General features: G+C 39.5%; 1 protein-coding gene across 1 annotated transcript in view; it reads left to right on the plus strand.

The window, feature by feature from the left end:
- MTMR8 (myotubularin related protein 8) overlaps positions 1–23565 on the plus strand; it is a 223348-nt gene that overhangs the window by 61552 nt on the left and 138231 nt on the right. Inside the window, exons 4-7 of the mRNA XM_029240183.1 lie at positions 180–307; positions 19063–19191; positions 20376–20510; positions 23290–23422. Coding sequence (XP_029096016.1) covers positions 180–307; positions 19063–19191; positions 20376–20510; positions 23290–23422 — 525 coding nt within the window. The remainder of the gene's footprint in view (positions 1–179; positions 308–19062; positions 19192–20375; positions 20511–23289; positions 23423–23565) is intronic.

Genomic DNA, 23565 nt, shown 5'->3' on the forward strand with positions numbered 1-23565 from the left:
ACTTGGTATATAGTAGATGTTTAACAGCTGTTATTTCCTTCACTTTCCCTCTTTCCTCTTAAGTATCAACTTGTAAATTTTTCAACACTTCAGGAAGTAAGACTGCTTTGGAGCAAAATTTGTTTACTGTTGTCCTGCAAGATTTATGTTTGGCCTATTGTTCCTACCCCTACTTTTAGTTCCAACTAGCAAACTAGGGAAGTTTATCAGAGTCCTTAATGCAGTTATCCCTGCTTCCTCCAGCCTCACCCTCTCATCTTCCAGCCCCAACTCCAGGTTGCTAACCCATCAGCCTCCTCTGATTTTAGTCTGTGGACTAATGTCCTAGTCTGTGGATTAAAATTACATTTCCCTCCCCATTTTCTTCTACCCTTTTCCCAGAAAAATTTCTCAGAATTTGCTGGTGCTCTATTGACAGAGGCTATCTGTTAGCTGGCCCAACACTTTGTAAAAGGCTCTGGAAGACTCCATCCATCTCTGGAAAAGTTACTGCCACATAAGTTGGTCAAATGAGTTATTGATTACGTGTTGAACTTTGTGAAGGGAGGAAGTGGGGTTGACCGGAAGAAGAGAAGAAATGGCCATTTATCAGCCAGAATCAGGTATTGACCTGAAGAGTAGAATGCAAGAACACTGTTAATGTTTTGCAGTATGTTACAACAAACAGTGCAATTGGGACATTGAAGTTCTGTTAAAAACTTATGGTAAGGACCACTTTCAGTTATTCTGACCTTATTTTATGGTTTCTTTCTTTCTGCTAACTTTGGGTTTCTTTTGTTTTTCTTTCTCTAATTGCTTTAGGTGGAATGTTAGGTTGTTTATTTGAGAATTTTCTTGTTTCTTGAAGTAGGATTGTATAGCTATAAACTTCCCTCTTATAACAGCTTTTGCTGCATCCCATAGGTTTTGGATCATCGTGTTTTCATTGTCAGTATCTAGATATTTTTCGATCTCCTCTTTGATATCTTCAGTGATCTCTTGGTTATTTAGTAGCACATTGTTTATCCTCCATGTGTTTGTGTTTTTTACAGTTTTTTTCCCTGTAATTGATATCCAGTCTCATAGCTAGAGATATCATAGTTGTGGTCAAAAAAGATAGTTGATACGATTTCAGTTTTCTTAAATTTACCAAGGCTTGAATTGTGACTCAAGATAGGATTCATCCTGGAGAATGTTCGTTGAGCACTTGAGAAGAAAGTGTATTCTCTTGTTTTTGGATGGAATGTCCTATAAATATGAATTAAGTGCATCTTGCTTAATGTGCCATTAAAAGCTTGTGTTTCCTTATTTATTTTCATTTTGAATAATATCTCCATTGGTGAGAATGCGGTGTTAAAGTCCTCTATTATTATTGTGTAACTATCAATTTCCCCTTTTAAGGCTGTAAGCATTTGCCTTATACATTGACGTGCTCCTATGTTGGCCTAATAAATATTTGCAATTGTTATATCTTTTTGTAGGATTGATTCTTTGATCATTATGTAGTATCCTTCTTTGTTGTAATAGTGTTTATTTTAAAATCTATTTTGTATGATATGAGAATTTCTATTCCAGCTTTCTTTTGATTTCCATTTGCATGGAATATTTTTTTCCATCCTCTCACTTTCAGTCTGTATGTGTCCCTAGGTCTGAAGTGGGTCTCTTACTGACAGGATATATACGCGTCCTGTTTTTGTATCCATTCAGCCAATCTGTGTCTTTTGGTTGGAGCATTTAATCCATTTTTGTTTAAAGTATTGATCGATATTTATGTTCCTCTTACCATTTCTTAATTGCTTTGGATTTGCTATTATAGGTGTTTTCCTTCTCTTGTCTTTTCTGCGTAGAGAAGTTCCTTTAGCGTTTGCTGTGAAGTTGGTTGGGTGGTGCTGAATTCTCTTAGCTTTTGCTTGTGTGTAAAGATTTTAATTTCTCCATTGAATGTGAATGAGATCCTTGCTGGGTAGAGTAATCTTGTTTGTAGGTTTTTCCCTTTCATCCTTTTAAATATGTCCTGCCACTTCCTTCTGGCTTGCAGAGTTTCTGCTGAAAGATCAGCTGTTAACCTTATGGGAATTCCCTTCTATATAATTTGCTGCTTTTCCCTTACTGCTTTTTTTTTTTAAACATATTTATTGGGGTATAATTGTTTTACAATGGTGTGTTAGTTTCTACTTTATAACAAAGTGAATCAGTTATACATATACATATGTTCCCATATGTCTTTCCTCTTGTGTCTCCCTCCCTCCCACTCTCCCTATCCCACCCCTCTAGGCTGTCACAAAGCACCGAGCTAATATCCCTGTGCCTTGTGGCTGCTTCCCCCTAGCTATCTACCTTACTACGTTTGTTAGTGTGTATATGTCCATGACTCTCTCTCGCCCTGTCAAAGCTCACCCTTCCCCCTCCCCATATCCTCAAGTCCGTTCTCCAGTAGGTCTGCGTCTTTATTCCTGTCTTACCCCTAGGTTCTTCATGACATTTTTTCCCCCTTAAATTCCATATATATGTGTTAGCATACGGTATTTGTCTTTTTCTTTCTGACTTACTTCACTCTGTATGACAGACTCTAGGTCTATCCATCTCATTACAAATAGCTCAATTTCATTTCTTTTTAAGGCTGAGTAATATTCCATTGTATATATGTGCTACATCTTCTTTATCCATTCATCTGATGATGGGCGCTTAGGTTGTTTCCATCTCCGGGCTATTGTAAATAGAGATGCAATGAACATTTTGGTACATGACTCTTTTTGAATTTTGGTTTTCTCAGGGTATATGCCCAGTAGTGGGATTGCTGGGTCATATGGTAATTCTATTTGTAGTTTTTTAAGGAACCTCCATACTGTTCTCCATAGTGGCTGAACCAATTCACATTCCCACCAGCAGTGCAAGAGTGTTCCCTTTTCTCCACACCCTCTCCAGCATTTATTGTTTCTAGATTTTTTGATGATGGCCATTCTGACTGGTGTGAGATGATATCTCATTGTAGTTTTCATTTGCATTTCTCTAATGATTAATGATGTTGAGCATTCTTTCATGTGTTTGTTGGCATTCTGTATATCTTCTTTGGAGAAATGTCTATTTAGGTCTTCTGCCCATTTTTGGATTGGGTTGTTTATTTTTTTGTTATTGAACTGCATGAGCTGCTTGTAGATTTTGGAGATTAATCCTTTGTTAGTTGCTTCATTTGCAAATATTTTCTCCCATTCTGAGGGTTGTCTTTTGGTCTTGATTATGGTTTCCTTTGCTGTGCAAAAGCTTTGAAGTTTCATTAGGTCCCATTTGTTTATTTTTGTTTTTATTTCCATTACTTTAGGAGGTGGGTCAGAAACGATCTTGCTGTGATTTATGTGATAGAGTGTTCTGCCTATGTTTCCCTCTAAGGGTTTGATAGTTTCTGGCCTTACATTTAGGTCTTTAATCCATTTTGAGCTTATTTTTGTGTATGGTGTTAGGGAGTGATCTAATCTCATACTTTTACATGTACCTGTCCAGTTTTCCCAGCACCATTTATTGAAGAGGCTGTCCTTTCTCCACTGTACAATCCTGCCACCTTTATCAAAGATAAGGTGTCCATATGTGTGTGGGTTTATCTCTGGGCTTTCTATCCTGTTCCATTGATCTATCTTTCTGTTTTTGTGCCAGTACCATACTGTCTTGATTACTGTAGCTTTGTAGTATATTCTGAAGCCAGGGAGCCTGATTCCTCCAGCTCCTTTTTTCGTTCTCAAGATTGCTTTGGCTATTCGGGGTCTTTTGTGTTTCCATACAAATTGCGAAATTTTTGTTCTAGTTCTGTGAAAAATGCCAGTGGTAGTTTGATAGGGATTGCATTTAATCTGTAGATTGCTTTGGGTAGTAGAGTCATTTTCACAATGTTGATTCTTCCCATCCAAGAACATGGTATATCTCTCCATCTATTTGTATCATCTTTAATTTCTTTCATCAGTGTCTTATAATTTTCTGCATACAGGTTTTTCGTCTCCTTAGGTAGGTTTATTCCTAGATATTTTATTCTTTTTGTTGCAATGGTAAATGGGAGTGTTTTCTTGATTTCACTTTCAGATTTTTCATCATTAGTATATAGGAATGCCAGAGATTTCTGTGCATTAATTTTGTATCCTGCTACTTTACCAAATTCATTGATGAGCTCTCGTAGTTTTCTGGTAGCATCTTTAGGATTCTCTATGTATAGTATCATGTCATCTGAAAACAGTGACAGCTTTACTTCTTCTTTTCCGATTTGGATTCCTTTTATTTCCTTTTCGTCTCTGATTGCTGTGGCTGAAACTTCCAAAACTATGTTGAATAAGAGTGGTGAGAGTGGGCAACCTTGTCTTGTTCCTGATCTTAGTGGAAATGCTTTCAGTTTTTCACCATATAGGATGATGTTTGCTGTGGGCTTGTCATATATGGCCTTTATTATGTTGAGGAAAGTTCCCTGTATGCCTACTTTCTGCAGGGTTTTTATCATAAATGGGTGTTGAATTTTGTTGAAAGCTTTCTCTGCATCTATTGAGATGATCATATGGTTTTTCTCCTTCAATTTGTTAATATGTTTTATCACATTGATAGATTTGCGTATATTGAAGAATCCTTGCATTCCTGGAATTAACCCCACTTGATCATGGTGTATGATCCTTTTAATGTGCTGTTGGATTCTGTTTGCTAGTATTTTGTTGAGGATTTTTGCATCTATGTTCATCAGTGATATTGGCCTGTAGTTTTCTTTCTTTGTGACATCCTTGTCTGGTTTTGGTATCAAGGTGATGGTGGCCTCGTAGAAGGAATTTGGGAGTGTTCCTCCCTCTGCTATATTTTGGAAGAGTTCGAGAAGGATAGGTGTTAGCTCTTCTCTAAACGTTCGATAGAATTCACCTGTGAAGCCATCTGGTCCTGGGCTTTTGTTTGTTGGAAGATTTTTAATCACAGTTTCAATTTCAGTGCTTGTGTTTGGTCTGTTCATATTTTCTATTTCTTCCTGATTCAGTCTTGGCAGGTTGTGCATTTCTAAGAATTTGTCCATTTCTTCCAGATTGTCCATTTTATTGGCATAGAGTTGCTTGTAGTAATCTCTCATGATTTTTTTATTTCTGCAGTGTCAGTTGTTACTTCTCCTTTTTCATTTCTAATTCTATTGATTTGAGTCTTATCCCTTTTTTTCTTGATGAGTCTGGCTAGTGGTTTATCTATTTTGTTTATCTTCTCAAAGAATCAGCTTTTACTTTTATTGATCTTTGCTATCGTTTCCTTCATTTCTTTTTCATTTATTTCTGATCTGATTTTTATGATTTCTTTCATTCTGCTAGCTTTGGGGTATTTTTGTTCTTCTTTCTCTAATTGCTTGAGGTGCAAGGTTAGGTTGTTTATTCGAGATGTTTCCTGCTTCTTAAGGTGGGCTTGTATTGCTATAAACTTCCCCCTTAGAACTTCTTTTGCTGCATCCCATAGGTTTTGGGTCGTTGTGTCTCCATTTTCATTTGTTTCTAGGTATTTTTATATTTCCTCTTTGATTTCTTTAGTGATCACTTCATTATTAAGTAGTGTATTGTTTAGCCTCCATGTGTTTGTATTTTTTACAGATCTTTTCCTGTAATTGATATCTAGTCTCATGGCGTTGTGGTCAGAAAAGATACTTGATACAATTTCAATTTTCTTAAATTTGCCAAGGCTTGATTTGTGACCCAAGATATGATCTATCCTGGAGAATGTTCCATGAGCACTTGAGAAAAATGTGTATTCTGTTGTTTTTGGATGGAGTGTCCTATAAATATCAATTAAGTCCATCTTGTTTAATGTATCATTAAAAGCTTGTGTTTCCTTGTTTATTTTCATTTTGGATGATATGTCCATGGGTGAAAGTGGGGTGTTAAAGTCCCCTACTATGAATGTGTTACTGTCAATCTCCCCTTTTATGGCTGTTAGTATTTGCCTTATGTATTGAGGTGCTCCTATGTTGGGTGCATAAATATTTACAATTGTTATATCTTCTTCTTGGATCGATCCCTTGATCATTATGTAGTGTCCTTTGTCTCTTTTAATAGTCCTTATTTTAAAGTCTATTTTGTCTGATATGAGAATTGCTACTCCAGCTTTCTTTTGGTTTCCATTTGCATGGAATATCTTTTTCCATCCCCTTACTTTCAGTCTGTATGTGTCTCTAGGTCTGAAGTGGGTCTCTTGTAGATAGCATATATAAGGGTCTTGTTTTTGTATCCATTCAGCCAATCTGTGTCTTTTGGTGGGAGCATTTAGTCCATTTACATTTAAGGTAATTATCGATATGTATGTTCCTATTCCCATTTTCTATATTGTTTTGGGTTCGTTATTATAGGTCTTTTCCTTCTCTTGTGTTTCTTGTCTAGAGAAGTTCCTTTAGCATTTGTTGTAAAGCTGGTTTGGTGGTGCTGAACTCTCTCAGCTTTTGCTTGTCTGTAAAGGTTTTAATTTCTCCATCAAATCTGAATGAGTTCCTTGCTGGGTAGAGTAGTCTTGGTTGCAGGTTTTTCTCCTTCATCACTTTCAGTATGTCCTGCCACTCCCTTCTGGCTTGTAGGGTTTCTGCTGAGAGATCAGCTGTTAACCTTATGGGGATTCCCTTGTGTGTTGTTTGTTGTTTTTCCCTTGCTGCTTTTAATATGCTTTCTTTGTATTTAATTTTTGACAGTTTGATTAATATGTGTCTTGGCGTATTTCTCCTTGTATTTATCCTGTATGGGACTCTCTGTGCTTCCTGGACTTGATTAACTATTTCCTTTCCCATATTACGGACGTTTTCAACTATAATCTCTTCAAATATTTTCTCAGTCCCTTTCTTTTTCTCTTTTTCTTCTGGAACCCCTATAATTCGAATGTTGGTGTGTTTAATGTTGTCCCAGAGGTCTCTGAGACTGTCCTCAGTTCTGTTCATTCTTTTTTCTTTATTCTGCTCTGCAGTAGTTATTTCCACTATTTTATCTTCCAGGTCACTTATCTGTTCTTCTGCCTCAGTTATTCTGCTACTGATCCCATCTAGAGTACTTTTAATTTCATTTATTGTGTTGTTCATCGTTGCTTGTTTCATCTTTATTTCTTCTAGGTCCTTGTTAACTGTTTCTTGCATTTTGTCCATTCTACTTCCAAGATTTCGGATCATCCTTACTATCATTATTCTGAATTCTTTTTCAGGTAGACTGCCTATTTCCTCTTCATTTGTTAGGTCTGGTGCATTTTTATCTTGCTCCTTCATCTGCTGTGTGTTTTTCTGTCTTCTCATTTTGCTTATCTTACTGTGTTTGGGGTCTCCTTTTTGCAGGCTATAGGTTCGTAGTTCCCGTTGTTTTTGATGTCTGTCTCCAGTGGCTAAGGTTGTTTCAGTGGGTTGTGTAGGCTTCCTGGTGGAGGGGACTAGTACCTGTGTTGTGGTGGATGAGGCTGGATCTTGTCTCTCTAGTGGGCAGGTTCACGTCTGGTGGTGTGTTTTGGGGTGTCTGTGGCCTTATTATGATTTTAGGCAGCCTCTCTGCTAATGGGTGGGGTTGTGTTCCTGTTTTGCTAGTTGTTTGGCATAGGTTGTCCAGCTCTGTAGCTTGCTGGTCGTTGAGTGAAGCTGGGTGCTGGTGTTAAGATGGAGGTCTCTGGGAGATTTTCGCCGTTTAATATTATGTGGAGCTGGGAGGTCTCTTGTTGACCAGTGTCCTGAGTTGGCTCTCCTACCTCAGAGGCAGAGCCCTGACTCCTGGCTGGAGCACCAAGAGCCTTTCATCCACACGGCTCAGAATAATAGGCAGAAAAAGTAGAGACAATTAGTAGAAGTATGAGGAAAGAAAGAAGGAAAGGAGGAAAGGAAGGAAGGAAGAAAGAAGCAAAGAAGGAAAGAAGGGAGGGAGGGAGGGAGGAAGGAAGGAAGGAAGGAGGGAAAGAAGGAAAAAAGACAGAAAGAAAGAAGATACAGTAAAAATAAAATAAAGTATAATATAGTTATTGAATTAAAAAATATTTAGAAAAAAAAAAGGGACGGATATAACCTTAGGACAAATGTTGGAAGCAAAGCTATGCAGAGAAAATCTTACACAGAAGCATACACATACACCTTCACAAAAAGAGGTAAAGGGGGAAAAATCATAAACCTTGCTCTCAGAGACCACCTCCTCAATTTGGGGTGATTCGTTGTCTAAAGGAGGGAAGGAAGGAAGGAAAGAAAGAAAGAAAGAACGAAGGTAAAGTATAATAAAGTAATTACAATTAAAATTAATTATTAAGAAAAAAAATTTTTTTAAAAAACCATGGATGGATAGAGCCCTAGGACAAATGGTGGAAGCAAGAGTATACAGACAAGATCTCACACAGAAGCATACACATACACATTCACAAAAAGAGGAAAAGGGAAAAAAATCATAGATCTCGCTCCTAAATTCCACCTCTTCAATTTGGGATCATTCCTTGTCTATTCAGGTATTCCACAGATGCAGGGTATATCAAGTTGATTGTGGAGCTTTAATCCGCTGCTTCTGAGGCTACTGGGAGAGATTTCCCTTTGTCTTCTTTGTTCTCACAGCTCACAGGAGCTCAGCTTTGGATTTGGCCCTGCCTCTGCGTGTAGGTCGCTGGAGGGCGTCTGTTTTTTGCTCAGACAGGACGGGGTTAAAGGAGCCGCTGATTCGGGGGCTCTGGCTCACTCAGGCCGGGGGTGGGGTGGGGGGAAGGAGGGGCACTGCGTGCGGGGCAGGCCTGCGGCGTCAGAGGCAGCGTGACGTTTCGGCAGAGGCCGGCGTGACGTTGCACCAGCCTGAGGCCCGCCGTGTGTTCTCTTGGGGAAGTTGTCCCTGGATCCCGGGAACCTGGCAGTGGCAGGCTGCACAGGCTCCGCGGAAGAGGGGTGTGGAGAGTGACCTGTGCTCGCACTCAGGCCCCTTGGTGGCGGCAGCAGCAGCCTTAGCGTCTCCCGCCCGTCTCTGGGGTCCGCGCTTTTAGCCGCGGCTCGTGCCCGTCTCTGGGGTTCGCGCTTTTTGCCGCGGCTCGCGCCCGTCTCTGGGGTTCGCGCTTTTAGCCGCGACTCCCGCCCGTCTCTGGAGTTCCTTTAAGCAGCGCTCTTAAACCCCTCTCCTCGCGCACCAGGAAACAAAGAGGGAAGAAAAAGTCTCTTGCCTCTTCGGCAGGCACAGGCTTTTCCCCAAACTCCCTCCCGGCTAGTCGTGGTGCACTAACCCCTTCACTTTGTTCAAGCTGCCAACCCCAGTCCTCTCCCTGCGCTCTGTCCAAAACCGAAACCTGAGCCTCAGCTCGCAGCCCCGCCCGCCCCGGCGGGTGAGCAGACAAGCCTCTCGGGCTGGTGAGTGCCGGTCGGCACCGATCCTCTGTGCGGGAATCTCCCCGCTTTGCCCTCCGCACCCGTCGCTGTGCACTACTCCTCAGTCCCGAAGCTCCCCCCTCCGCCTCCCGCAGTCTCCGCCCACGGAGGGGCTTCCTAGTGTGTGGAAACTTTTCCTCCTTCACAGCTCCCTCCCACTGGTGCAGGTGCCGTCCTTATTCTTTTGTCTCTGTTTTTTCTTTTTTTCTTTTGCCCTGCCTAGGTACGTGGGGAGTTTCTTGCCTTTTGGGAGGTCTGAGGTCTTCTGCCAGCCTTCAGTAGGTGTTCTGTAGGAGTTGTTCCACGTGTAGATGTATTTCTGGTGTATCCGTGGGGAGGAAGGCGATCTCCGCGTCTTACTCTTCCACCATCTTCAAGGTCCCCCTCCCTTACTGCTTTTAACCCTTTTTGTTTGTATTTCATTCTTGATGGTTTGATTAATACGTGTCTTGGCATGTTTCTCCTTGGATTTATCCTGTATAGGATTCTGCATTTCCTACACTTGATTGACTATTTCCTTTCCCGTATTAGGGAAGTTTTCAACTAAAATCTCTTCAAATATTTTCTCAGTCTCTTTCTTTTTCTCTTTTTCTTCTGAAACCCCTATAATTTGAATGTTGGTGTGCTTAATGTTTTCCCAGAAGTCTCTGAGACTGCCATCAATTCTCTTCATTCCTTTTTCTGTATTCTGCTCTGTAGCAGTTATTTCCACGTTTTTATCTTCCAGGTCACTTATCCACTCTTCTGCCTCAGTTGTTCTCCTATTGATTCCTTCTAGAGAATTTTTTATTTCATTTATCATGTTGGTCATCATTGTTTGCTCTTGAGTTATTCTGTGTTAAACGTTTCTTTTATTTTCTCCATTCTGTTTCCAAGGTTTTGGATCATCTTTACTATCATTACTCTGAATAGTTTTTCAGGTAGACTGCCTATTTCCTCTTCATTTGTTTGGTCTGGTGGGCCTTTGCCTTGTTCCTTCATCTACTGCGTATTTCTCTGTCTTCTCATTTTGCTGAACTAACTGTTTTTGGCATCCTCTTTTTGCAGGCTGCTGGTTTGTAGTTCGTGTTGTTTTTGGTGTCTTCCCCCATTGGGTAATGTTGGTTCAGTGGTTTTTGTAGGCTGCCTGGTAGAGGGGCTGGTGCCTGTGTTCTGATGCATGAGGCTGGATCTTGTCTTTCCGGTGGGCAGGACAGCATCCAGTTGTGTGCTTTGGGGTGTCTGTGACCTTATTATGATTTTAGGCAGCCTCTCTGCTAATAGGTGGGGTTGTGTTCCTGTCTTGCTAGTTGTTTGGCATGGGGTGTCCAGCATTGGAGCTTGCTGGTCGTTGAGTGGGTTTGGGTCTTAGCATTGAGATGGAGGTCTCTGGGAGAGCTCTCGCTGATTGATATTATGTGGGGCCAGGATGACTCTGGTGGTCCAGTGTCCTGAACTCAGCTCTCCCACCTCAGACACTCAATCCTGGCACCTGGCTGGAGCACCAAGATCCTGTCAACCACATAACTAGGTGCATGGGGTGTTTCTTGCCTTTTGGGAAGTCTGAGGTCTTTTACCAGCCTTCAGTAGGTGTACTGTAGGAGTTTTTCCATATGTAGATGTATTTTTGATGTACTTGTGGGGAGGAAGGTGATCTCCATGTCATACTCCTTGTCATCTTGAAGGTCCTTCTCCAGTAATTACATTTTGAATATCCACTAGATACTGGATTGATGAGCTGTCACTCAGCAGGGTGAGGTGGCTCTTTAGAGTCATAATTAACAGGAATGAGAAGAGATGACGTGGATTCTTTCCAGTTCAAATTTGTGTGTAAGTCCCCCAAATGAGGTCTGAAATAGCTCCTTTGGCACCCTTCACACGTGTAGCCTTCTGAGTTGAAAGGGAAACTGCATTTATTTCTCTTTTTATGACCAGCTTATCCAAAGCCTACATCTAGGTAAGGGGATGGGTAGAGAACTTTTTCTCTTTCAAATGTTCTGCATTCTGAGACACTGGCTTTAGCAATTTACGTAGAGCCATTCCTGATCTATTCCACCTTGGACTTCTTTTACATATTCATTTTTTAATTTGTTTGATCCATTCTTAGAGGAGTGATTAGAATTAATATGCTAATATCAGGTCTGTGCCATTATAATATTTTGTCACTGTCTCTTAGGAATGATATATTTTGGATACCACTAAAGGATGATAAATTAGAGATAGTTTATCAGTCTTATAGAGTAAGTCCTACCTAAAATGTTGACACTTCTACCCTGACTAGGATTTTAAAGGTCCTCAAGATGTGCATATTACGAACCTAGTAGGCATTTTAAGAAAGGATAAATCATGTTTCCCCCTTCTTTACCTGTCTGGCTTGCATTTGAGTCTATTTGTTTTAATTTACTTGCTTATAATATACATTGTTTTCTCGGTTAGGCAAGTGTAGGAATTTCAGGGTAGATTATACATTCATTTCTACCTATAAAGTTATTGTAAAGGTACATTTTGTTCTTATATATCTCAACATCTTCCTTTCTAGAAAATAATAGCATACTTGGAAGAGCTTTTTACATCAAGGATATTTTTTTAACATCTTTATTGGAGTATAAATGCTTTACAACGTTGTGTTACTTTCTGCTAACAGAGTGAATCAGCTATATGTATACATATATCCCTATATCCCCTCTCTCTTGTGTCTCCCTCCCACCCTCCCTATCCCACCCTTCTAGGTGGTCACAAAGCACCAAGCTGATCTCCCTCTGCTATGCGTGTGCTTCCCACTGGCTATATTTTGTAGAGTATATATGTCCATGCCACTCTCACTTCGTCCCAGCTTACCCTTACCCCTCCCTATGTCCTCACGTCAATTCTCTATGTCTGTGTGTTTATTCCTGTGCTACCCTTAGGTTCTTCAGAACCTTTTTTTCTTTCAAATTCCATAAATATCTGTTAGCATATTTATTTTTCTCTTTCTGACTTACTTCACTCTGTATGACAGACTCTAGGTCCATCCACCTCATTACAAATAACTCAATTTCGTTTCTTTTTATGGCTGAACATTATTCTATTGTATATACGTGCCACATCTTCTTTATCCATTCATATGTTGATGGACATTTAGGTTGCTTCCATGTCCTGGCTATTGTAAATAGAGCTGCAATGAACATTGTGGTACATGGCTCCTTCTTAATTACGGTTTTCTCAGGGTATATGCCCAGTAGTGGGATTGCTTGGTCGTATGGTAGTTCTATTTTTAGATTTTTAAGGAACCTCCATATTGTTCTCCATAGTGGCTCTATCAATTTACATTCTCACCAACAGTGCAAGAGGGTTGACTTTACTCCACACCCTCTCCAGCATTTATTGTTTGTAGATTTTTTGATGCTGGCCATTCTGATTGGTGTGAGGTGATACCTCATTGTAGTTTTGATTTGCATTTCTCTAATGATTAGTGATGTTGAGCATTCTTTCATGTGTTTGTTGGCAATCTGTACATCTTCCTTGGATAAATGTCTGTTTAGGTCTTCTGCTCATTTTTGGATTGAGTTCTTTGTTTTATTGATATTCAGTTGCATGAGCTGCTTGTAAACTTTGGAGATTAATCCTTTGTCATTTTCTTCCTTTGCAAATATTTTCTCCCATTCTGAGGGTTGTCTTTTGGTCTCGTTTATGGTTTCCTTTGCTGTGCAAAAGCTTTTATGTTTCATTAGGTCCCATTTGTTTATTTTTATTTCCATTTCTCTAGGAGGTGGGTCAGAAAGGATCTTGCTGTGATTTATGTCATAGAGTGTTCTGCCTATGTTTTCCTCTAAGAGTTTTATAGTGTCTGGTCTTACATTTAGGGCTTTAATCCATTTTGACTTTATTTTTGTGTATGATGTTAGGAAGTGTTCTAATTTCATTCTTTTACATGTAGCTGTCTAGTTTTCGCAGCACCACTTATTGAAGAGGCTGTCTTTTTTCCATTTTATATTCTTGCCTCCTTTATCAAAGATAAGGTGACCATATGTAGGTGGGTTTATCTCTGTGCTTTCTGTCCTGGTCCTTTGACCTATATTTCTGTTTTTTGTGACAGTCCCATAGTGTCTTGATTACTCTAGCTTTGTAGTATAGTCTGAAGTCAGGGAGCCTGAATCCTCCAGCTCTGTGTTCCTTTCTCAAGATTGCTTTGGCTATTTGGGGTCTTTTGTGTTTCCATGCAAATTGTGGAGTTTTTTGTTTTTGTTTTGTGAAAAATGCCACTGGTAGTTTGATAGCAATTGCATTGAATCTGTAGATTGCTTTGGGTAGTAGAGTCATTTTCACAATGTTGATTCTTCCAATCCAAGAACATGGTGTATCTCTCCATCTATTTGTATCATCTTTAGTTTCTTTTATCACTGTCTTATAGTTTTCTGCATATAAGTCTTTTGTCTCCTTAAGTAGCTTTATTCTCAGGTATTTTATTCGTTTTGTTGCAATGATAAATGGGGGTGTTTCCTTAATTTCTCTTTCAGATTTTTCATCATTAGTGTATAGGAATGCAAGAGATTTCTGTGCATTAATTTTGTATCCTGCTACTTCACCAAATTCATTGATTAGCTCTAGTAGTTTTTTGTAGCATATTTAGGATTCTCTATATATAGTGTCATGTCATCTGCTAACAGTGAAAGTTTTACTTCCTTTCTGATTTGGATTCCTTTTATTTCTTTTCTTCTCTCGTTTCTGTCACTAAAACTTCTGAAACTATGTTGAATAATAGTGTTGCATGTGGGCAACCTTGTCTTCCTCCTCATCTTAGAGGAAATGGTTTCATTTTTTCACCATTGAGAACAATGTTGGCTGTGGGTTTTTCATATATGGCCTCTATTATATTGAGATACGTTCCATGTATGCCTACTTTCTGCAGGGTTTTTATCATAAATGGGTGTTGAATTTTGTCAAAAGCTTTCTCTGCATCTATTGAGATGATCATATGGTTTTTCTCCTTCAGTTTGTTAATATGGTTTATCACATTGATAGATTTGCGTATATTGAAGAATCCTTGCATTACTGGAATAAACCCCACTTGATCATGGTGTATGATCCTTTTAATGTGCTGTTGGATTCTGCTTGCTTGTATTTTGTTGAGGATTTTTGCGTCTATGTTCATCAGTGATATTGGCCTGTAGTTTTCTTTCTTTGTGACATCCTTGTCTGGTTTTGGTATCAAGGTGATGGTGGCCTCGTAGAAGGAATTTGGGAGTGTTCCTCCCTCTGCTATATTTTGGAAGAGTTTGAGAAGGATAGGTGTTAGCTCTTCTCTGAATGTTTGCTAGAATTCGCCTGTGAAGCCATCTGGTCCTTGGCTTTTGTTTCTTGGAAGATTCTTAGTCACAGTTTCAATTTCAGTGCTTGTATCTGGCTTATTTATATTTTCTATTTCTTCCTGGTTCAGTCTCAGAAGGTTGTGCTTTTCTAAGAATCTGTCCATTTCTTCCAGGCTGTCCATTTTATTGACATAGAGTTTCTTGTAGTAATTTCTCCTGATCCTTTGTATTTCTGCAGTGTCAGTTGTTACTTCTCCTTCTTCATTTGTAATTCTGTTGATTTGAGTCTTCTCTTTTTTTTTCTTGATGAGGTTGGCTAATGGCTATCAATTTTGTTTATCTTCTCAAAGAACCAGCTTTTAGTTTTATTGATCTGTGCTATTGTTTCCTTCATTTCTTTTTCATTTATTTCTGATCTGATTTTTATGTTTTCTTTCTTTCTGGTAACCTTGGGTTTTTTTGGTTCTTCTTTCTCTAATTGCTCTAGGTGTACGTTTAGGCTGTTCATTTGAGATGTTTCTTGTTTCTTGAGGTAAGATTCTATTGCTATAATCTTCCCTCTTGGAACTGCTTTTGCTGCATCCCATAGGTTTTTGTTCATTGTGTTTTCATTGTCATTTGTTTCTAGGTATTTTTTGATTTCCTCTGTGATTTCTTTAGTGATCTCTTTGTTAGTTAGTAGCATACTGTTTATCCTCAATGTGTTTGTGTTTTTATGTTTCTTTTTCCTGTAATTGATATCTAGTTTCATAGCATTGTGGTCAGGAAAGATACTTGATACAATTTCAATTTTCTTAAATTTACCAAGGCTTGATTTGTGACCCATGATATCATCTATCCTGGACAATGTTCCATGAGCACTTGAGAAGAAAGTGTATTCTCTTGTTTTTGTATGGAATGTCCGATAAGTTTCAATTAAGTTCATCTTTTTTTAATGTGTCATTTCAAGCTTGTGTTTTCTTATTTATTTTCATTTTGGACGATCTGTCCATTGGTGAAACTGGGGTGTTAAAGTGCCCTGTTATTATTGTGTAACTATTGATTTCCCCTTTTATGCCTGTTAGCATTTACCCTATGTATTGATGTACTCCTACATTGGCTGCATAAATATTTACAATTGTTATATCTTCTTCTTGGATTGATTCCTTGATCATTATGTGGTGTCCTTCTTGTCTGTTGTAATAGTGTTTATTTTAAAGTCTATTTTGTTTGATATGAGAATTACTACTCTAGCTTTCTTTTATTTCCATTTGCATGGAATATCTTTTTCCATCTCTTCACTTTCAATCTGTATGTATCCCTAGGTCTGAGGTGGGTCTCTTCTGGACAGTATATATTCAGGTCCTGTTTTTGTATCCATTCAGCCAATCTGTGTATTTGGTTGGAGTATTGAATACATTTACATTTAAAGTAATGATCAATGTGTATGCTCCTATTACCATTTTCTTAATTGCTTTGTATTTGTTTTTGTAGGTCTTTTCCTTCCCTTGTGTCTCCTGTGTAGAGAAGTTCCTTTAGCATTTGTTGTGAAGCTGGTTGGGTGGTGCTGAATTCTCTTTGCATTTGCTTGTGTGTAAAGATTTTAATTTCTCTGTTGAATCTGAATGAGATCGTTGCTCATTAAGAGTAATCTTGGTTGTAGGTTTTTCGTTTTATCACTTTAAATGTGTCCTGCCACTCCCATCTTGCTTACAGAGTTTCTGCTAAATATCAGCGGTTAACCTTATGGGGATTCCCTTTTATGTTATTTGTTGCTTTTCCCTTGCTGCTTTTAATATTTTTTCTTTGTATTTAATTTTTGATAGTTTGATTAATATGTGTCCTGGTGTGTTTCTTCTTGGATTTATCCTGTATGGGACTCTGTGCTTCCTGGACTTGATTGACTATTTCCATTCCCATATTAGGGAAATTTTCAACAATAATCACTTCAAATATTTTGTCAGTTTGTTTCTTTTTCTCTTCTTCTTCTGGAACCCCTGTAATTCAAATGTTGGTGTGTTTAATGTTGTCCCAGAAGTCTCTGAGACTGTCATGAATTCTTTTCATTCTTTTTTCTTTATTCTTCTCTGCAGTAGTTATTTCCACTCTTTCCTCTTCCAGGTCAGTTATCTGTTCTTCTGCTTCAGTTAATTTGCTGTTGATTCCTTGTATAGAATTTTTTATTTCATTTATTGTGTGGTTCCTCATTGTTTGCTCTTTAGTTCTTCTAGGTTAAATGTTTCTTTTATTTTCTCCATTCTATTTGAAAGATTTTGGATCATTTTTACTATCATTACTCTGAATACTTTTTCAGGTAGACTGCCTATTTCCTCTTCATTTGTTTAGTCTAGTAGGTTTTTACCTTGCTCGTTCATCTGCTGCATATTTCTCTGTCTTCTCATTTTGTTTAACTTACTGTGTTTGGAGTCTCCTTTTCGCAGGCTGCAGGTTCGTAGTTCCTGTTGCTTTTGGTGTCTTCCCCCAGTCAGTAAGGTTGCTTCAGTGCATTGTGTAGGCTTCCTGGTGGAGTGTACTGGTGCCTGTGTCCTGATGGATGAGGCTGTATCTTGTCTTTCTTGTGGGCAGGACCACATCTGGTGGTGTGTTTTGGGGTGTCTGTGACCTTATTATGATTTTATGCAGCCTCTCTGCTAATGGATTGTGTTGTGTTCCTGTCTTGCTGTTGTTTGTCATGGGGTGTCCATCACTGGACCTTGCTGGTTGTTGAATGGAGCTGGGTCTTAGCATTGAGTTAGAAGTCTCTGGGAGAGCTCTCGCCTATTGATGCTCCATTGGGCTGGGAGGTCTCTGGTGGTTCAACATCCTGAACTTGGCTCTCCCACTTCAGAGACTCAGGCCTGACACCCGGCCGGAGCACCAAGACCCAGTCAACCACACGTCTCAGAAGAAAAGGGAGAAAAAAAAGAAAGAAAAGATAAATAAAATAAAATAAAAAGTTATTAAAATAAAAAATATTAAAATTAAAAAATTTTTAAATGTAATTAAATAAGAAAAGAAGAGCGCAATGAAACCAATAAACAAAGCCACCACTTATAACAAGTGCTGAAAGCTATACTAAGATAAACCTAAAATCAGAAACTAGTCAGTTACATACAGCAAAAACCCCAAGTCTACAGTTGCTCCCAAAGTCCAGTACCTCAATTTTGGGATGATTCATTGTCTATTCAGGTATTCCAGATATGCAGGGTACATCAAGTTGATTGTTGCTATTTAATCCACTGCTCCTGAAGCTGCCCAGAGAAATTTCCCTTTCTCTTCTTTGTTCGCAAATCTCCTGGGGCTCAGCTTTGGATTTGGTCCCATCTCTGCATGTAGGTCCCCGTCTGGCGTCTGGTCCTTGCCCAGACAGGAGGGTGTTCAAGGAGTAGTTGATTAGGTTGCCTTGGATCACTCAGTCTGTGGGGAGGGAGGGGTATGGAATGTGGGGTGAGCCTGCAGCGGCAGAAGCCAAGGTGACATTGCAACAGCCTGAGGCATGCCATGTGTTCTCCCGGGGAAGTTGTCCCTGGATCATGGGACCCTAGCAGTGGCATGCTGCCCAGGCTTCTGGGAGTTGAGGTGTGGATAGTGACCTGTGCTTGCACACAGGATTCTTGTTGGCTGCAGCAGCAGCCTTAGTGTTTCATGCCCGTCTCTGTTGTCCATGCTGATAGCCGTAGTCGTGCCCATCTCTGGAGCTCATTTATGCGATGCTCCAAATCCCCTCTCCTTGTGCACACTGAGTCAATGGTATCTTGCCTGTTAGGCAGGTCCATACTCTCTCCCAGACTCCCTGCCAGCTAGCTGTGTTGCACTAGCCCCCTTCAGGCTGTGTTCACGCAGCCAACCCCTGTCCTTTCCCTGGGATCTTAACTCCGAAGCCCAAGCCTCAGCTCCCAGTCCCCACCTGCCCCAATACATGAGCAGGCAAGCCTCTCAGGCTGGTGAGTGCTGGTCAGCACTGATTCTCTGTGTGAGAATCTCTCTGCTTTGCTCTCTACACCCCTATTGCTGCATTCTCCTCTGTGGCTCCAAAGCTTCCCCCTGACCACCCTCGTCTCTGCCAGTGAAGGGGCTTCCCAGTGTGTGGAAACTTTCCTCCTTCACAGCTCCCTCCCAGAGGTGCAGGTCCCATCCCTTTTCTTTTGTCTCTGTTTTTTTCTTTTTTCTTTTGCCCTACCCTGGTAAGTGGGGAGTTTCTTGCCTTTTGCGAAGTCTGAGGTCTTCTGCTAGCATTCAGTAGATGTTCTGTAGGAGTTGTTCCACATGTAGATGTATTTTTCATGTATTTTTAGGGAGGATGGTGATCTCCATGTCTTACTCCTCCGCCGTCTTGAATGTCCTCCCATCAAGGATGTTTGTTCTTATTTCTGAGGAATGGATGATTCTAGATGATAAATAACAGACAGCTAATTCTTGAGTGATTGCTATTCTAACCTGTTGCTAGCAGGTAAAAATATATTTTAAAAAATTGAGTTTAAAAAAATTGAGTTTATTTTGTTTTAGATATGCAGTACCTACCCTCCTGAAATAGTGGTTCCTAAATCTGTTACATTGGGAACGGTGGTTGGAAGTTCGAAGTTCAGAAGTAAAGAACGTGTGCCTATGCTTTCCTACCTCTACAAAGAGAACAATGTGAGTTGAGCAAACTTCTCTCGTGAGAACTTAACTTGGTGCTAGAAGACCTGAGTTTAAATCACACCATTGGCACTTACTAGCTATGTGACCTCAAGCAAGTTACTTCTCTGAACTTTGGTAGTTCTGAGAGTTTTTAAGTGTGTAATATGAGAGAAAAATATATGTGTACTTTGTAAATTTTAAAGTGTTGTGCAGATGTTAAGTGGCATTTGTAGTGCATTCATTTATTTCTTTTCTTCTCTATGGGCTCCTGGTTGATGGCAAGTTGTTGAATAAAAGGGAACAGCTGTATGAAAGGATATTTGGGCACTGTGGCTTCCCGTTAGAACACACATGTCCTTGATTCTTTCTCACTATTTTCATACAATTTAAGCTAGTAGGGGAATATTTCGCTTGACTTCTCTATTTGAGTCCCCTTCCATAGGAAGGGATAATAGTTCTTGCCTCTTGTGGTCTCTCTGAGATCTGGAATTAGACAGTCAAGTTCTCAGGTAGGCAACTATCAAGTGCTAAAAAGTACAGTAATACAAGTGGGTGTCTTTGTGTCAAACTATCAAAGTAAGCAGACTCTATAAAAAACACACCAAAGTGTAATGCAGTTCACTAACTAATTATTACCAGATGTATCTGCTAAATAGCTATGTTGTTTTCCTATTGAAATGGCTTGAAACAAACCAGCCCTCTGATTTGGCATTAACTCCTGAAACGAGTGAACCTTGTTCTCTTAAGAGACTCTAGGTCTTTGAATTCTGCTGTCACTGTGAGCCTCTGGTTTATATGGATGATATTACTGGGACTATAAAAAGCAAGAAAGTTTCCGGTAAATACTAGCCTAATACATATTGAAAATACATAGAATTTTATTAAGGAAACACTCAGGGTGTGATTTTCTTGAAGTCTGGTTTTGCCGAGACTGGGTTGGGAATCATAGCCATGTAGAAGAAAAAAAGACTATCTGAGCAACGGTTTGTGGTAATACAGCCCACATGCTGGAGTGGGGATGGAGGCAGGAGGCTGAGCCTAATGTCAGTGGAATGCCTGGGCTTCAGAGCTACATTTCTTTTTACTTCACTATCCTGAGTTGTCTCATCCTCTTCTTCTACTCACTGAATATGGGATCAAGGAGGATTTTTGACCACCTGTACATTGGACCACTCAAATGATATACTTTTTCCTTACAGCCTGCCATTTACCACTGTAGCCAGCCTCTGTCTGGATTTTATACTCATTGCATAGATGATGAGCTCCTGCTAGAGGCTATTAGCCAGACGAACCCAGAGAGCCAGTTTATGTATGTTGTAGACACAAGACCAAAAGTATCTATGTATCAATGACCTCTCTAATACCCCTACTTTACTCATGTTATAATCCCCTTCCCCACATGTTGAGTTTTGCAGTGTTAATGGGAAAGTTAGGTTTGTGTATATGGGCTTATTATGTCATAACTGTGTAAAATCATTTGAGTAAGCCATTTGGAACTCCTTTTATCATAGCTGTCACTGTCAAGCAAGACTATGAGAAGGTACTTTGAACAACTTAGTCTTGCCACTGCCTGTGAATGTCACAGAGAGGAGGGTCCTCAGATCAACCTAAACTCCTGCATTAATTCCTTGACCCTCAACATTTTGTCTAGCTTTAATAAGGGATCGTAGAGGAATTAATTGTGCCCCACAAGGCAAGTAAAGGACAGATTTCCTTTTTTTAAAGGCTGTTCTTTTCACAAACAGCCCCAGAAAGAAATAATTTTGCTTATACTTTGATATGTTGACTGTGGATGATTAGGAGGTTTCATTGCTAACTAGGGATTGCTAAGTAAGTGATTTATATTCTCAGCCTAAGCCAGGTGGTTGTGACTTCAGAGTTAAGCAATTGGTTGTGCTTGAAACCAGATAGTGGTCTTAGACAGATGTCTACCCATTTTGGGGATCTCTCACTGACCGTTCTGCAGGGCTACCTATAACTGACTGGGCTCAATAGAAAAAAAAATTTCCCTTTCTGCTCAGGTACCATCCTTCAGTTTCTCAGAACTTTGCTGTCTTGCTTCAACTATAACTGCGTTTGACATTCTGGGATTAGAAAGAGTTTAATCAAATCTGTGTCTTCCATCGTATTAGTCTTAAAATGATAAAGAGAAGTACCAAGTTTTGAAAAACTAAAGGATTGATGCCCTTTGGCCAAATGAAAGACCAAAAAGTCCTTTTTAATAGGTCCCTTTTTCCTCTCTCAGAGAGCCTAGAAATATCTAGCAACACTCTTCTTCTGGATGGCTAGATATATACGTTTAGTAGAAACTGTATTGTAGTGACAAAGTTACATTCTTAGGAGTCAGTCAAATCTGGGGTCAGATCCTGCCTTCAGCTTTTATCCATATGATCCTGGTTGAAATTCGTTTACCTCTCTGAACTTGTTTCCTTATGGGAATAATAATAGTACCTATCTTTAGGAGCTGTCATGAGGATTAAATGAGATAATATAAGTGAAGGATCTAGCACAGTGTCTGGCACATACATACTAGGGGCTCAGTAAATATTATATGTTCTTTCCTACTTGAACATTAGGCTACTAATATGTAGCAGTTTCTCAGATATGCCAGTCCTATTCCCAAAGAGTGTATACTGGTATGACGTAGCTAGCTATCTGTAGTAGCTGGCCTTTCTACTGCTGCCCAGACCTGGGTAGGGACTGCCGTAATTATTGTTTCATTTACTGAAGCATCCATCAGTCATAACAGACTTTTTTGTTACTAGTTGCTGTTGCTTACACCTCCTCAGGTGTCCCATTGATTTGTCATTAATTTAATGAAAGCTCAGTGACATTCTTTGTGTGATAAGCGATCAAAATTACCATCATGTTTCTCCCTTTAACAAATATCCTGCATGCTAAATAGAATATGTTGACGTGTAGATTTTTCTTCCCTGCATGTGTTAATGTGAATAGTTTGTGCTTTTGAGGTTTTTAATGGCATTCTTTTTTTATTAATACAAAAATGACACCCTATCCATATACATTCTCCTCCTACCTTCTGAAATGCACAATAATGGGAGATTAGAAAATAGGCCCAGACAACAGAAAATCATTTAATTATTAAGATGGTTATAATCATATAAGATATCTTGGCTGCTTTCTAGTTTTTTTTATATATAAATTTATTTATTTTATTTATTTTTTGCTGTGTTGGGTCTTCATCGCTGTGCACGGGCTTTCTCTAGTTGCAGCGAGTGGGAGCTACTCTTCATTGCAGTGCGCGGGCTTCTCATTGCGGTGGCTTCTCTTGTTGTGGAACACGGGCACTAGGCACGCAGGCTTCAGTAGTTGCAGCACGCCGGCTCAGTAGTTGTGGCGCACGGGCTTAGTTGCTCCGTGGCATGTGGGATCTTCCCAGACCAGGGATTGAACCCGTGTCCCCTGTATTGGCAGGTGGATTCTCAACCCACTGTGCCACCAGGGAAGCCCCTTTCTAGTTTTTGAATTAATATCTCCTCTCTGCAAGTCTCATTTACTCACTACCCCATCCAACATTCTTCATATGACCTCGAAGTATTCTGATTACCACAAGCTGAATATAGTGTTAAAACAGCCCTTGGTATCTCCATTTCAATTTTATCAGTGAATGAAAGTCATTTATCTTATGCAGTCATGTTCTAGACATTTTTCTAGAGTAGCTGTTTATAATTAATTGGCCCTGAAGTTCTTAGACTTCTTTCTAGAGCTTCTCAGTAATAAGGATTTTTGAATTTTCACATGTTTCTCAGTATAAAGCCCATTTGTTTGTGATAGGAAGCTCAAAATTATAATTTTAGTTTTTCGGATCAGATATCCTCATAGCTGCCATATCCTTCAATCAATCTCTTAAGCAGAGTTTTAATAATAAAATAAAAACACTAAATCTCCTTCTCTTTCCCTATACTACTGTTACTTAAGATACCTGATCTAAATGCCAGTGAGATTCTCTTCATCCCAGAATGTGCCCTATGTGATCTAACTTCTTTTTAAATGGGTAAGATTTAAAACTGTTTAGAATGAAGCATTGAGATTGATGAACCATGTTCTTTTATCATCTGCCCCATCTGTTCTGTTATGTCCTCTATATTGCAGTTAAATGCCATGGCCAACCGAGCAGCTGGGAAGGGTTATGAAAATGAAGACAACTATGCCAACATTCGCTTCAGGTTCATAGGCATTGAGAACATCCATGTGATGCGGAGCAGCCTGCAGAAACTCTTGGAAGGTACAGGGATTTCACCTGGGCTAGGCCAGAGGCTATATAGCTTGCATAATTATGTAAGCAAAAAGTATGCCTGATTTTGTGGTGAAACATAAAAGCAACCAGGTGAGCAGAATTAACAGGTGATAAGATTTTTGACTATAGTA

The sequence above is a fragment of the Monodon monoceros genome, unplaced genomic scaffold, assembly GCF_005190385.1.
Source record: "Monodon monoceros isolate NGI ecotype Baffin Bay Population unplaced genomic scaffold, NGI_Narwhal_1 Super_Scaffold_22, whole genome shotgun sequence".
NCBI lineage: Eukaryota > Metazoa > Chordata > Mammalia > Artiodactyla > Monodontidae > Monodon > Monodon monoceros.